At 50.0% G+C, this 15,939-nt stretch overlaps 1 protein-coding gene across 4 annotated transcripts in view; it reads left to right on the top strand.

Annotated features, from left to right (window-relative positions):
* LOC141121950 (gastrula zinc finger protein XlCGF66.1-like) overlaps positions 1-12,055 on the top strand; it is a 34,572-nt gene extending 22,517 nt beyond the window's left edge. For 2 of the 4 annotated variants that reach the window (XM_073611716.1, XM_073611717.1), the window contains 4 exons: positions 7,345-7,452; positions 7,649-7,783; positions 9,895-10,018; positions 10,927-12,055. In XM_073611716.1, coding sequence (XP_073467817.1) covers positions 7,357-7,452; positions 7,649-7,783; positions 9,895-10,018; positions 10,927-11,702 — 1,131 coding nt within the window. In that variant the 5' untranslated portion in view covers positions 7,345-7,356 and the 3' untranslated portion in view covers positions 11,703-12,055. Of the gene's footprint in view, positions 1-7,344; positions 7,784-9,894; positions 10,019-10,926 lie in introns of all 4 variants that reach the window. The other 2 variants (XM_073611713.1, XM_073611714.1) reach the window with 1 other exon arrangement.
* Positions 12,056-15,939: the final 3,884 nt, after the last annotated feature.

The raw sequence follows: 15,939 nt of genomic DNA, 5'->3' as shown, positions 1-15,939 counted from the left end.
TGATATAGAGAACACTGACACCAGCGCTGAGATAGAGAACACTGACACCAGCACCGAGATAGAGAGCACCGACACCAGCACTGAGATAGAGAACACTGACACCAGCACCAAGATAGAGAACACTGACACCAGCACTGAGATAGAGAACATTGACACCAGCACCGAGATAGAGAGCACTGACACCAGCACCGAGATAGAGAGCACTGACACCAGCACCGAGATAGAGAACACTGACACCAGCACCGAGATAGAGAGCACTGACACCAGCACTGAGATAAGGGAACACTGACACCAGCACTGAGATAGAGAACACTGACACCAGCACCGAGATAGAGAACATTGACACCAGCACTGAGATAGAGAACACTGACACCAGCGCTGAGATAGAGAACACTGACACCAGCACCGAGATAGAGAACACTGACACCAGCATCGAGATAGAGAACACTGACACCAGCACCAAGAGCACCAGGACCAAGATAGAGAACACTGACACCAGCACCGAGATAGAGAACACTGACACCAGCACCGAGATAGAGAGCACTGACACCAGCACCGAGATAGAGAGCACTGACACCAGCGCCGAGATAGAGAACACTGACACCAGCACCGAGATAGAGGACACTGACACCATCACCGAGATAGAGAACACTGACACCAGCACCGAGATAGAGAACACTGACACCAGCACCAAGAGCACCAGGACCAAGATAGAGAACACTGACACCAGCACCGAGATAGAGAACACTGACACCAGCACCGAGATAGAGAGCACTGACACCAGCACCGAGATAGAGAGCACTGACACCAGCGCCGAGATAGAGAACACTGACACCAGCACCGAGATAGAGGACACTGACACCAGCACCGAGATAGAGAACACTGACACCAGCACCGAGATAGAGAGCACTGACACCAGCACCGAGACAGAGGGGCACTGACACCAGCACCGAGATAGAGAACACTGACACCAGCACCGAGATAGAGGACACTGACACCAGCACCGAGATAGAGAGCACTGACACCAGCACTGAGATAGAGAACACTGACACCAGCACCGAGATAGAGAACACTGACACCAGCACTGAGATAGAGAGCACCGACACCAGCACCGAGATAGAGAACACTGACACCAGCACTGAGATAGAGAACATTGACACCAGCACCGAGATAGAGAGCACTGACACCAGCACTGAGATAGAGAGCACTGACACCAGCACCGAGATAGAGAACACTGACACCAGCACCGAGATAGAGAGCACTGACACCAGCACTGAGATAAGGGAACACTGACACCAGCACTGAGATAGAGAGCACTGACACCAGCACCGAGATAGAGAGCACTGACACCAGCACCGAGTTAGAGAACACTGACACCAGCACCGAGATAGAGGACACTGACACCAGCCCCGAGATAAAAGACACTGACACCAGCACCGAGATAGAGAGCACTGACACCAGCACCGAGATAGAGAGCACTGACACCAGCACCGAGATAGAGAACACTGACACCAGCACCGAGATAGAGAACACTGACACCAGCACCGAGATAGAGAACACTGACACCAGCACCGAGATAGAGAGCACTGACACCAGCACCAAGATAGAGAGCACTGACACCAGCACCGAGATAGAGAACACTGACACCAGCACCGAGATAGAGAACACTGACACCAGCACTGAGATAGAGAACACTGACACCAGCACTGAGATAAGAGAGCATTGACACCAGCACTGAGATAGAGAACACTGACACCAGCACCGAGATAGAGAACATTGACACCAGCACTGAGATAGAGAACACTGACACCAGCCCCAGGATAGAGAACACTGACACCAGCACTGAGATAGAGAACACTGACATCAGCACTGAGATAAGAGAGCATTGACACCAGCACTGAGATAGCGAGCACTGACACCAGCACCGAGATAAAGGACACTAACACCAGCACCGAGATAGAGAGCACTGACACCAGCACCGAGATAGAGAGCACTGACACCAGCACCGAGATAGAGGAGCACTGACACCAGCACCGAGATAGAGGACACTGACACCAGCCCCGAGATAGAGGACACTGACACCAGCACCGAGATAGAGGACACTGACACCAGCCCCGAGATAGAGGACACTGACACTAGCACCGAGATAGAGGACACTGACACCAGCCCCGAGATAGAGGACACTGACACCAGCACCGAGATAGAGAGCACTGACACCAGCACTGAGATAGAGAACACTGACACCAGCACCAAGATAGAGAACACTGACACCAGCACTGAGATATAGAGTACCGACACCAGCACCGAGACAGAGAACACTGACACCAGCACCAAGAGCACCAGGACCAAGATAGAGAACACTGACACCAGCACCGAGATAGAGAACACTGACACCAGCACCGAGATAGAGAGCACTGACACCAGCACCGAGATAGAGAGCACTGACACCAGCGCCGAGATAGAGAACACTGACACCAGCACCGAGATAGAGGACACTGACACCAGCACCGAGATAGAGAACACTGACACCAGCACCGAGATAGAGAGCACTGACACCAGCACCGAGACAGAGGGGCACTGACACCAGCACCGAGATAGAGAACACTGACACCAGCACCGAGATAGAGGACACTGACACCAGCACCGAGATAGAGAGCACTGACACCAGCACTGAGATAGAGAACACTGACACCAGCACCGAGATAGAGAACACTGACACCAGCACTGAGATAGAGAGCACCGACACCAGCACCGAGATAGGGAACACTGACACCAGCACTGAGATAGAGAACATTGACACCAGCACCGAGATAGAGAGCACTGACACCAGCACTGAGATAGAGAGCACTGACACCAGCACCGAGATAGAGAACACTGACACCAGCACCGAGATAGAGAGCACTGACACCAGCACTGAGATAAGGGAACACTGACACCAGCACTGAGATAGAGAGCACTGACACCAGCACCGAGATAGAGAGCACTGACACCAGCACCGAGTTAGAGAACACTGACACCAGCACCGAGATAGAGGACACTGACACCAGCCCCGAGATAAAAGACACTGACACCAGCACCGAGATAGAGAGCACTGACACCAGCACCGAGATAGAGAGCACTGACACCAGCACCGAGATAGAGAACACTGACACCAGCACCGAGATAGAGAACACTGACACCAGCACCGAGATAGAGAACACTGACACCAGCACCGAGATAGAGAGCACTGACACCAGCACCAAGATAGAGAGCACTGACACCAGCACCGAGATAGAGAACACTGACACCAGCACCGAGATAGAGAACACTGACACCAGCACTGAGATAGAGAACACTGACACCAGCACTGAGATAAGAGAGCATTGACACCAGCACTGAGATAGAGAACACTGACACCAGCACCGAGATAGAGAACATTGACACCAGCACTGAGATAGAGAACACTGACACCAGCCCCAGGATAGAGAACACTGACACCAGCACTGAGATAGAGAACACTGACATCAGCACTGAGATAAGAGAGCATTGACACCAGCACTGAGATAGCGAGCACTGACACCAGCACCGAGATAAAGGACACTAACACCAGCACCGAGATAGAGAGCACTGACACCAGCACCGAGATAGAGAGCACTGACACCAGCACCGAGATAGAGGAGCACTGACACCAGCACCGAGATAGAGGACACTGACACCAGCCCCGAGATAGAGGACACTGACACCAGCACCGAGATAGAGGACACTGACACCAGCCCCGAGATAGAGGACACTGACACTAGCACCGAGATAGAGGACACTGACACCAGCCCCGAGATAGAGGACACTGACACCAGCACCGAGATAGAGAGCACTGACACCAGCACTGAGATAGAGAACACTGACACCAGCACCAAGATAGAGAACACTGACACCAGCACTGAGATATAGAGTACCGACACCAGCACCGAGACAGAGAACACTGACACCAGCACCAAGATAGAGAACACTGACACCAGCACCGAGATAGAGGACACTGACACCAGCCCTGAGATAAAGGACACTGACACCAGCACCGAGATAGAGAGCACTGACACCAGCACCGAGATAGAGAGCACTGACACCAGCACTGAGATAGAGAACACTGACACCAGCACCAAGATAGAGAACACTGACACCAGCACTGAGATATAGAGTACCGACACCAGCACCGAGACAGAGAACACTGACACCAGCACCAAGATAGAGAACACTGACACCAGCACCGAGATAGAGGACACTGACACCAGCCCTGAGATAAAGGACACTGACACCAGCACCGAGATAGAGAGCACTGACACCAGCACCGAGATAGAGAGCACTGACACCAGCACCGAGATAGAGAGCACTGACACCAGCGCCGAGATAGAGAACACTGACACCAGCACCAAGATAGAGAACACTGACACCAGCACTGAGATATAGAGTACCGACACCAGCACCGAGACAGAGAACACTGACACCAGCACCAAGATAGAGAACACTGACACCAGCACCGAGATAGAGAGCACTGACACCAGCACCGAGATAGAGAACACTGACACCAGCACCGAGATAGAGGACACTGACACCAGCACCGAGATAGAGAGCACTGACACCAGCACCGAGAAAGAGAACACTGACACCAGCACCGAGATAGAGAACACTGACACCAGCACCGAGATAGAGAGCACTGACACAAGCACCGAGATAGGGAGCACTGACACCAGCACCGAGATAGAGAACACTGAAACCAGCACTGAGATAAGAGAGCACTGACACCAGCACTGAGATAGAGAACACTGACACCAGCACCGAGATAGAGAACATTGACACCAGCACTGAGATAGAGAACACTGACACCAGCCCCAGGATAGAGAACACTGACACCAGCACTGAGATAGAGAACACTGACACCAGCACTGAGATAGAGAACACTGACACCAGCACTGAGATAGAGAACATTGACACCAGCACTGAGATAGAGAACATTGACACCAGCACCGAGATAGAGAGCACTGACACCAGCACCGAGATAGAGAGCACGGACACCAGCACCGAGATAGAGAACACTGACACCAGCACCGAGATGGAGAGCACTGACACCAGCACTGAGATAAGGGAACACTGACACCAGCACTGAGATAGAGAACACTGACACCAGCACCGAGATAGAGAACATTGACACCAGCACTGAGATAGAGAACACTGACACCAGCGCTGAGATGGAGAACACTAACACCAGCACCGAGATAGAGAACACTGACACCAGCATCGAGATAGAGAACACTGACACCAGCATCGAGATAGAGAACACTGACACCAGCACCAAGAGCACCAGGACCAAGATAGAGAACACTGACACCAGCACCGAGATAGAGAACACTGACACCAGCACCGAGATAGAGAGCACTGACACCAGCGCCGAGATAGAGAGCACTGACACCAGCGCCGAGATAGAGAACACTGACACCAGCACCGAGATAGAGGACACTGACACCAGCACCGAGATAGAGAACACTGACACCAGCACCGAGATAGAGAGCACTGACACCAGCACCGAGATAGAGGGGCACTGACACCAGCACCGAGATAGAGGACACTGACACCAGCCCCGAGATAGAGGACACTGACACCAGCAACGAGATAGAGAGCACTGACACCAGCACCGAGATAGAGAGCACTGACACCAGCACTGAGATAGAGAACACTGACACCAGCACCGAGATAGAGAACACTGACACCAGCACTGAGATAGAGAGCACCGACACCAGCACCGAGATAGAGAACACTGACACCAGCACTGAGATAGAGAACAATGACACCAGCACCGAGATAGAGAGCACTGACACCAGCACCGAGATAGAGAGCACTGACACCAGCACCGAGATAGAGAACACTGACACCAGCACCGAGATAGAGAGCACTGACACCAGCACTGAGATAAGGGAACACTGACACCAGCACTGAGATAGAGAGCACTGACACCAGCACCGAGATAGAAAGCACTGACACCAGCACCGAGATAGAGAACACTGACACCAGCACCGAGATAGAGGACACTGACACCAGCCCCGAGATAAAGGACACTGACACCAGCACTGAGATAGAGAGCACTGACACCAGCACCGAGATAGAGAGCACTGACACCAGCACTGAGATAGAGAACACTGACACCAGCACCGAGATAGAGAACACTGACACCAGCACCGAGATAGAGAACACTGACACCAGCACCGAGATAGAGAGCACTGACACCAGCACCAAGATAGAGAGCTCTGACACCAGCACCGAGATAGAGAACACTGACACCAGCACCGAGATAGAGAACACTGACACCAGCACTGAGATAGAGAACACTGACACCAGCACTGAGATAAGAGAGCATTGACACCAGCACTGAGATAGAGAACACTGACACCAGCACCGAGATAGAGAACATTGAGATAGAGAACACTGACACCAGCCCCAGGATAGAGAACACTGACACCAGCACTGAGATAGAGAACACTGACACCAGCACTGAGATAAGAGAGCATTGACACCAGCACTGAGATAGAGAACACTGACACCAGCACCGAGATAGAGAACATTGACACCAGCACTGAGATAGAGAACACTGGCACCAGCACGGAGATAAGAGAGCATTGACACCAGCACTGAGATAGAGAACACTGACACCAGCACCGAGATAGAGAACATTGACACCAGCACCGAGATAGAGAGCACTGACACCAGCACTGAGATAGAGAACACTGACACCAGCACCGAGATAGAGAACACTGACACCAGCACCGAGATAGAGATTACTGACATCAGCACCGAGATAGAGAGCACTGACACCAGCACCGAGATAGAGAACACTGACACCAGCACCGAGATTGAGAACACTGACACCAGCACTGAGATAGAGAACACTGACAGCAGCACCGAGATAGAGAACATTGACACCAGCACTGAGATAGAGAACACTGACACCAGCCCCAGGATAGAGAACACTGACACCAGCACTGAGATAGAGAACACTGACACCAGCACCGAGATAGAGAGCACCGACACCAGCACTGAGATAAGGGAGCACTGACACCAGCACTTTAAAGCTCTTAATATATGTGATTGTGGTAATCTGTTTTTCAATGGCATTAGTTCATTTTTTTTTAGGGGGGCCCATACAACATTTTGCTATGGGGCCCTGTGATTTCTAGTTATGCCCCTGCTCGTATGCACTTACAGTAGCTGTCTTATGTTTCACTCTTATGCAGTTATGATTATCTAATCCTTCACATTATTGGCTGTTAAAAATCAGCTGGTCAGTGGCTAAGCAATGCATTCTCCGCTATCTGTCTACAGAGAAACCCATATATGACCTCATCAATGAGGATGGAAGAGGACCGGAGTCACATGACTGAGAAGATACTAAACCTCACCCTGGAGATCATCTACCTGCTGACCGGAGAGGTGAGGAGGATTCTGGGAGGTCACATGACATCACTCTTATCTCTATTAATAAAACACAGACCTGACCGGAGAGGTGAGGAGGATTCTGGGAGGTCACATGACATCACTCTTATCTCTATTAATAAAACACAGACCTGACCAGAGAGGTGAGGAGGATTCTGGGATTCTTGATATTCCTATTGGTTCCTCAATACAGAGATTTCCTCTTGTGAAGTCAGGTGACCATATGACCATCACAGTGCCTCCATGTGACTCCCTAAAACCTGAGAGACACAACATGCAGAAGATTCTAGAAGTCACCAAGAAGATGATGGAGCTGCTGACAGGAGAGGTGAGGAGGATTCTGGGAATTCTGGGACATTATCCAGTAACAGACAAGGGATGTGTCTGGATGGTGACTGTATCATTGTGTGTGTCAGGTTCCTATAAGGTGTCAGGATGTCACTGTCTATACTGTACACATCCTGTAGCTGCTGAGTTTTAATATTAGGACACTTACCTCTCCACCAATCCAGAAGTGTCTTCACCTGAGTCGATTTTTCAATCAGCTTTTGGGTGCTGCCACCAGTATCTGGGCTAAGGGAAACCGGTAGTGAAGCCTTGCACCTTCACAGCCAGTTCCCTACTGTGCATGCGCAAAGCACGCTGTGCTCTCTGAGTGGCTCAGCAGCGGGGGAGGGAGGAGGGGGGCAAGCAAGCGGGTCTTGCCCTTTTGGGTGAAGCTCCACTTTAATGCATGGGCACTGCCCAGGGGTCCCTTGATAATCTTGCGTTACATCAAACCAATGTTCCGGGACAATCAGTCAAGCTTTTTACTAATCTGTCTCGGGATAGCCTTGTCCCCGGCAGTGTCCTGGAATCTGGTGTGTGGGTACAGCAGCAGCCTGTCACTGGGCCAAATCTACAATCAGAATGACACCTCCCCCACTACTTTCCAGGTGTTCAGGAAGAACCCCGAGGTGGAGCATCTTACTACTGCTGCTGTTTGTGTGGGTGGGATATGTACAGCTCTTCTATTCATCCCATGTGATTGGAGCAGTACAAATACTGCCCTCACAAGCAGCAGCAATAATAAGATGCTCCACCTCGGGGTTCTTCCTTAACCCCTACAAAGCGCCAAAACTGTGGGAGGAAGGAACGGGGGTGTACAGGGGGAGAGATATTATTCCAATTGTAGATTTAGCCCAGTGACAGGCTGCCAGAACAGGTATGATCCGAGACAGCAGCTTCCCTGTGCTGCTCAGCTACATTGTTGCACCCTATACTGTGCCCTCCCACCAACACCTATACTGTGCCCTCCCATCACCACCTGTACTGTGCACTCGTGCCACCCAGAGCTGTGCCCTCCCACCCTGACCTGTACTGTGCACTCCTGCCACCCAGAGCTGTGTCCTCCCAACCCAACCTGTACTGTGCACTTCTGCCACCCCCATATTGTGCTCGCTACCCCCCGGTACTGTGCTCTCCTGGCCCCTGCAATGTGCCCTCCTGATGCCCTGTACTGTGCCCTCCCACCCCCACCTTTACTGTGCACTCCTGCCCCTGAGAGCTGCGCCCTCCCACCCCAACCTGTACTGTGCACTCCTGCCCCCCATTATGTACCCTCCTGCCCCCCTGTACTGTGCCTTCCTCCTCCCTCTGTACTTTGCCCTCCTGCCCCCTATGCTGTGCCCTTCTGACCTTCCTGTATTATGCTCTCCTGCTCCCTATACTGTGCCCTCCTCAATTATTCTCTCCTGCCCCCTGTACTGTACCCTTATGTACACCATGTTCTGTGTCCTCCTGCACCCCCCTCTGTATTGTGCCCTCATTTTTCCCTTGTAATGTGCCCTCTTGCCCCACTTGTACTATGCCCTCCTATCCCCCCTGTACTGTACCCTCCTTCACCCTCTGAACTGTAACTCCCTGCCCCCCCTGTTCTGTGCCCTTCTACTCTCCTGTGTTGATTAGTCTTTGATTTATGGCATGTATTCTCACTGTTTAAAATCTACTATGTTGAAAGTACTAATAAATATTTGTTTAATTCTATCAACTATTTATACTTCAATTTTTGAGAGTAGGTGCATGAATTTGGGCCAGGCTAATAGGCGCCCAGTACATTACTTTACCCCAGAGACCATGATGATATTAATACCCCCCTGTAGGAGAGTGATATTTATCTTTGTATAACACAGAACTGTACAGTAATAATCAAGAAATCTACTGAAAATGACACAAGAAGGAGATCTCATAATATGATCACAAGATCCTCGAGAATCCAGAATCCCATCACCATCCCCCCACCTCCATCCCTGATCCCTACAAGACACAACACACAGAAGATTCTAGAAGTCACCAGAGAGATCATGGAGGAGAGGTGAGCGGTGCTGGGAATTCTGGGACATTATCCAGTAACAGACAAGGGATGTGTCTGGATGGTGACTGTATCATTGTGTGTGTCAGGTTCCTATAAGGTGTCAGGATGTCACTGTCTATTTCTCCATGGAGGAGTGGGAGTATTTAGAAGGATACAAGGATCTCTACAAGGACGTCATGATGGACAATCAGCCGCCCCTCACATCACCGAGTAAGAGGAGACTTTATTGTAAAGGAGAGAGCAGTACGGAGGGTCCACCTAGATCCCCAATCATCTGATAAACACATAGAAACAATGTATTCAGTCTCAGGAGATGGGAGGCAGCGGAATGGGACCTCTGCAACTTGTCTCATGTGAACATTTAGGTTACCACTGAATACTGAATACCAATATTATGAGTCCTGATCCTTACACTGTATAATTTATATTGTACATTACATACTCCTGACCCCTGCACTATATACTCTATGTTGTACATTACATAGTCCTGACTTCTCCCCTCTACCCACTGCTATATATGCACATAATCTGTATTCTCTTTTGTTACACCCATTTTATACTAGCTTAACATTTTATATCGATGATTTGATTGGAGCACAGACTTTTACATGTTGATAATAATATGATAACATCCTCAAACTTTGGAACCTTAAACAGAAAGTGATAATGAGGGAGGAGTCAATAACCCAATGATGGTGGTCTTCAGGATCAGTCCAGTCTTCATCTTGGTTGTTCTCCCCCATCCTCACTCTCTGACCTCTGGTGGGGCTCAGCCCCACTGTAATTCATGACTAAATCATGGACTAAATAAGGAAGTGCAGGTCTTATTGTGTTGGGAATATGGCATTGAGTGATAGAGGGGGTGGGGACACTTGTCCTATAATAATTTCATCACTGTCACTCTTATAAAAGACAGTTCTCATTGTTTCCTCACTCTCTGACTAAGGTTCATGAATAAAGAAATGAACTGGTAGGAGATGTGAGGACCCATTTACTAGTTACCTTGAGGGGGGAATTGTAAGATCCTCAGAGACAAAGCTGTCTGATGTGGGCGGAGTCCTGGTTTAGGGGAACCAATCTGCTCATGTCTAGTAATAATCTTTTTATTTCTATTTTAGTAGATGGACGGGAGATGAGGAAAACCTCAGAGGATTGTCTCACTTTGTCTCCAGACTGTAAAGTAGAAGATGAGGACATCACACAGTATAGTCCAGGAGAAAACCTGGCTACCTCAAATGTCAATCCGGCACCACACAGTGTAGATGGACCATCGTATTCCTCTTATCCTGAGGAACCTCAGACTGTGAGGGTTGGTGCCGTCCTTCCAACAGAGAAGAGCTTTTCCTGTACTGAGTGCGGGAAATGTTTTTTTCAGAAGTCCCATCTTTCCATACATCAGAGATTTCACACGGGGGAGAAGCCGTATTCTTGTCCTGAGTGTGGGAAATGTTTTTCACGGAAGTCCCATTTTTACAGGCATCTGAGATCCCACACGGGGGAGAAGCTGTTTTTCTGTTCTGAGTGCGGGAAATGTTTTGTACAAAAATCACAACTTGTATTTCATCGCAGGTCTCACACAGGGGAGAAACCGTATTCCTGTCCTGAGTGCGGGAAATGTTTTACACAGAAGTCCTATCTTTACAGTCATCAGAGATCTCACGCAGGGGAGAAGCCATATCCCTGTTCTGAGTGTGGGAAATGTTTTGTGCAAAAATCACAACTTGTATTTCATCACAGGTCTCACACAGGGGAGAAGCCATATTCCTGTCCTGAGTGCGGGAAATGTTTTTCAGATAAGTCTAATCTTTACAAACATAAGAGATCTCACACAGGAGAGAAGCCGTATTCCTCTCCTGAGTGTGGGAAATGTTTTTCACAGAAGTCTGATCTTTAAAGATATCAGAGATTGCACGCTGGGGAGAAGCCACTTTCCTGTCCTGAGTGAGGGAATTGTTCCTCACTGAAGTCCTGTCTTCCTGTACATCTGGGATCCCATACAACCCTCGAGGTGTATTAGTGCCTTGAGTGCGGGAAATGTCTTCTATATGAATGTTGCTGGACATCACAGCTCTCATGTGGGGAAGAAGCACACCCTGATATACACCTCAGATATACTCCATGGCTGATCTTCATCATGTAAGAAACAGTTCATAAGGAGATCAGAGTTCACCAAAGACATGGATGAAGTGTTGTACTGTGTTGGCCATTGATAGCAGTAGAAAAATAAAAATGGAGTCATTACCTTTCATTGGCTGAGTACATTTTGTGGTGTAAACACTTAGAGGTCTATTAAATAAACATTATTTGAACAAATGTGACACGTATTTGCCCATCTGTGAGGGATGCCGGCCACTTTTATTTCATATAGTGATTTCCTATGATCATCTAATGTCCATAATGTGGTATTCCAATTTTTTTTTACTAATGGAGATATTTCAGGAAAAATACTTTATTATGGCCACTAGATGGCGCTGACGATCATAGGAACTTCCTGTGTTAATATGCAGTCAGAATTTTGTAACGTCTGGAGAAATGCTTGTTGATGATAATGTGAACTGGGCACCCCAAAAATTCTGTGAGAAGAACCAGGGCAGCCGTGATGTTCAGAATTTAGAGGTGATGTGTATATCCTTTCCCTATGCACCTTACTGCAAAGGATGGTTATAGATTGGGGTGGTTATCACTTATCTGCACAGCTTGTCGGCAGAATTTTGCAGGGGGGGATACACTGGATGTCTTCAGCTGTCATTGTGCTTTTGCTGGGAGCCCATTGTGTCCCTGTACCTTTAAGGAGGAGTGGGCTTCCTTCAGGCAAACCTTCCCTTAAACTATCCACTGCTATATGTGCTCCAACCTGGAGACTCTGAAGACTATAGAGTTAGGAGCGCAGTATACAGAGGAGCCTTGGTGTGGGCACTGCGGCTTACATATATATTTCTAAATGTGTGCAACTAGAACCTCTGTTTTTAGTGTGAATTGTTAGACAAGACAATTTGTTTTGTGTTTTTGCAGGCTGGCTGGTAAGTGTGCTGGGAACTGTTTATGATGTCTGTGATGTAGAATAGGAGATACCTAACAGCAGTGATCTGCTTTCCATAATCCCGGGAGGACATCTTCTGTAATTCACAAACGTTTAGCTGCATTCCAAAACATCCTTATCAGTCCATTGATAGGACACAGCAGAACCTCTTACCCAAATCAACCAACAGCATAACAAAGCATGGCAGACAGGCAGCCCTTTGATTTAGTCCTCATAAACCTCATTACCAGAACCTAACACAATACACATCCCAGTCTGACTCTAATAGTCATCATAAACCCTTCAAGTCCAGGGTTAAAGAGGGAGTCCACCTAAAAAAAAAAATATTAAAAGCCAGCAGCTACAAATACTGCAGCTGCTGACTTTTAATAAATAGACACTTACCTGTCCCAGGGTCCAGCGATGTCGGCAGTCAAAGCTGATCAATCGATTGGGTCTCAGCAGCTGCCACCACCATCCTCAGTGAGGGAATCAGCCGCTTTGCGGCTTCACTTCCCAGTTCCCTACTGCACATGCGCGAGTCGCGCTGCGCGTCCTAACTGGTCCCCGCTATCTTCTGGGACCTGTGTGTTTCCCGGGAGACAGCAAGGGGCTGCGGAGAAGGGGCGTGACTCCCGCAGGAGTCTATTCCCAGAAGTGGGTGCAAATACCTGTATTAGACAGGTATCTGCACCCCCCTCCCCCCTGAAAGGTGCCAATTGTGGCACCGGAGGGGGGGGAATCGGGTGAGCGGAAGTTCCACTTTTGGGTGGAACTCCACTTTAAGTAATTAGAACAGCAAGCAGATATCCGTCCTCGCTAATAGTATCAGACTCATTGCCTGTCATAAATAGTTCAGCAGGTAGAAAAGCTGAATACACATTTCTGGATGGCTATTATGGGATATTACTACCTACAAAGTCACAATGTAAGTATGCTGTATATCTCCTAAGATGATATCAGTACAGCAAGAATAAGGACACCTTTACCTCTCTCTATTAGTTAAAAGCATTTTATGCCTGAACACCTCTATATTAGAAGGCACAGAAGGCAGGTGGGACACATTACATCTCCTTGCTAAAATAGACATCTAATACCCATCATATTTGTATTCATTCAAAAGGTAATTTCATGCTGGACAATAATATATCAGTTACAGAGGTGTAACTATAGGGGTCACAATTGCGATCTGGCCCCATGCTTCAGGAGCCCATGTGGATCCCCTGTCATATTTGTCTGCACCTGGATGAGAGGGGTGGCATATAGAGTAGCCGATGCTCTGCATTCTCCTCCCTGCAGCCGCTGAATGTCTGCGGGAGGGAGAGGAGGAGAAGTGGTGATTCAACGGCTGCAGGAAGGAAACTGCAGAGCATTGGTTGCTCTATATGTCGCCCTGCCGCCCCTCCTATCCAGCTTGGCACTAGGAGTTTCTGGCAGTTGCTAGGACTGCCAGCTCTACCTCCCGGCTCCACCCCCGATTCTGGCTACCACCTCTTGGTTCCAGGCTGCTCCTTCCGGGTAAGGGCAAGATTTACTTCCCCAGGCTTCTCCCACAAGGAAGACTAGAAAATATATTTTCTGCCACAGCAGTGCCGGGACCTGAGTGAGTTTATGGTGTGTCCAGGTGTCCTATTGTAACACATTCCCCCCCATCTATCACAATGTCTCCCGCCTGTCAAACTGCCCCCCCATCTGTTGCACTGCCCCCCCCACCTGTCACACTGCCCCCCCACCTGTCACACTGCCCCCCTCAGCTGTCACATTGCACCCCCATCACACTACCCACTGTCATATTGCTCCTCCACCTGTCACTGCCCCCATCTGTAATACTCCCCCCCACCTGTCTCAATATGCCCCTGGCACATTTCCCCCCTCCTGTCACAATATCCCCCTGTCAAACTGCCCCCCCTTTCCTCCTCCATCATACTCGGCCCACGCTCCATCACATTGCCCTCTTCTGTCAGAATACCCTGTCACACTGCCCTGCCATAATCCCCCATCACACTGACCCCCTCCTGTCACACTGCCCTTGTCACACCTTATCCATTATACCGCCCCTCTTATATCACAATACCCCCTGTCACACTGCCCCCCACCTGTCACACTGGCCCCCCTTCACACTGATCTGTCATACTTGCCCCACGCCCCATAACATTGCCCTCTTCTATCAGAATTCCTCCTGTCTTATTGCCCCCTCAAGTGTCACACTGCCCCCCCTTCACACTGCCCCACCATAATCCCCCGTCACACTGCCCCCTCCTGTCACAATATCCCCCTGTAACACTGCCCCCTTTTATCACACTGCCCCCTCTTTTCATTCTTACCTTGTCACACCTCACCCATCATACTTCCCCTCTTATGTCCCAATACCCCCCTGCCACACTGCCCCACCTGTCACACTGCTTCCCCATCATACCGCCCCCCTCCTTTCACACTGCTTCCCCATCATACTGCCCTCTCTTGTCACACTGCTTCCCCATCATACCGCCCCCCTCCTGTCACACTGCTTCCCAATCATACCGCCCCCCTCCTGTCACACTGCTTCCCCATCATACCGCCCACTCCTGTCACACTGCTTCCCCATCATACCGCCCCCTCCTGTCACACTTCTTCCCTATCATACCGCCCCCCTCCTGTCACACTGCTTCCCCATCATACCGCCCATTCCTGTCACACTGCTTCCCCATCATACCGCCCCCTCCTATCACACTGCTTCCCCATCATACCGCCCCCCTCCTGTCACACTGCTTCGCCATCATACCGCCCCCTCCTGTCACACTGCTTCCCCATCATACCGCCCCCCTGCTGTCACACTGCTTCCCCATCATACCGCCCCCCTCCTGTCACACTGCTTCCCCATCATACCGCCCCCCTCCTGTCACACTGCTTCCCCATCATACCGCCCCTCCTGTCACACTGCTTCCCCATCATACCGCCCCCCCTCCTGTCACACTGCTTCCCCATCATACCGCCCCCCTCCTGTCACACTGCTTCCCCATCATACCGCCCCCTCCTGTCACACTGCTTCCCCATCATACTGCCCCCCTCCTGTCACACTGCTTCCCCATCATACCGCATCCCTCCTGTCACACTTCTTCCCTATCATACAGCC

Source organism: Aquarana catesbeiana, unplaced genomic scaffold (genome assembly GCF_042186555.1).
Source record: "Aquarana catesbeiana isolate 2022-GZ unplaced genomic scaffold, ASM4218655v1 unanchor235, whole genome shotgun sequence".
NCBI lineage: Eukaryota > Metazoa > Chordata > Amphibia > Anura > Ranidae > Aquarana > Aquarana catesbeiana.
Note: the sequence above shows the minus strand (reverse complement) of the source record. Positions and strands in the feature narration are given on the sequence as shown.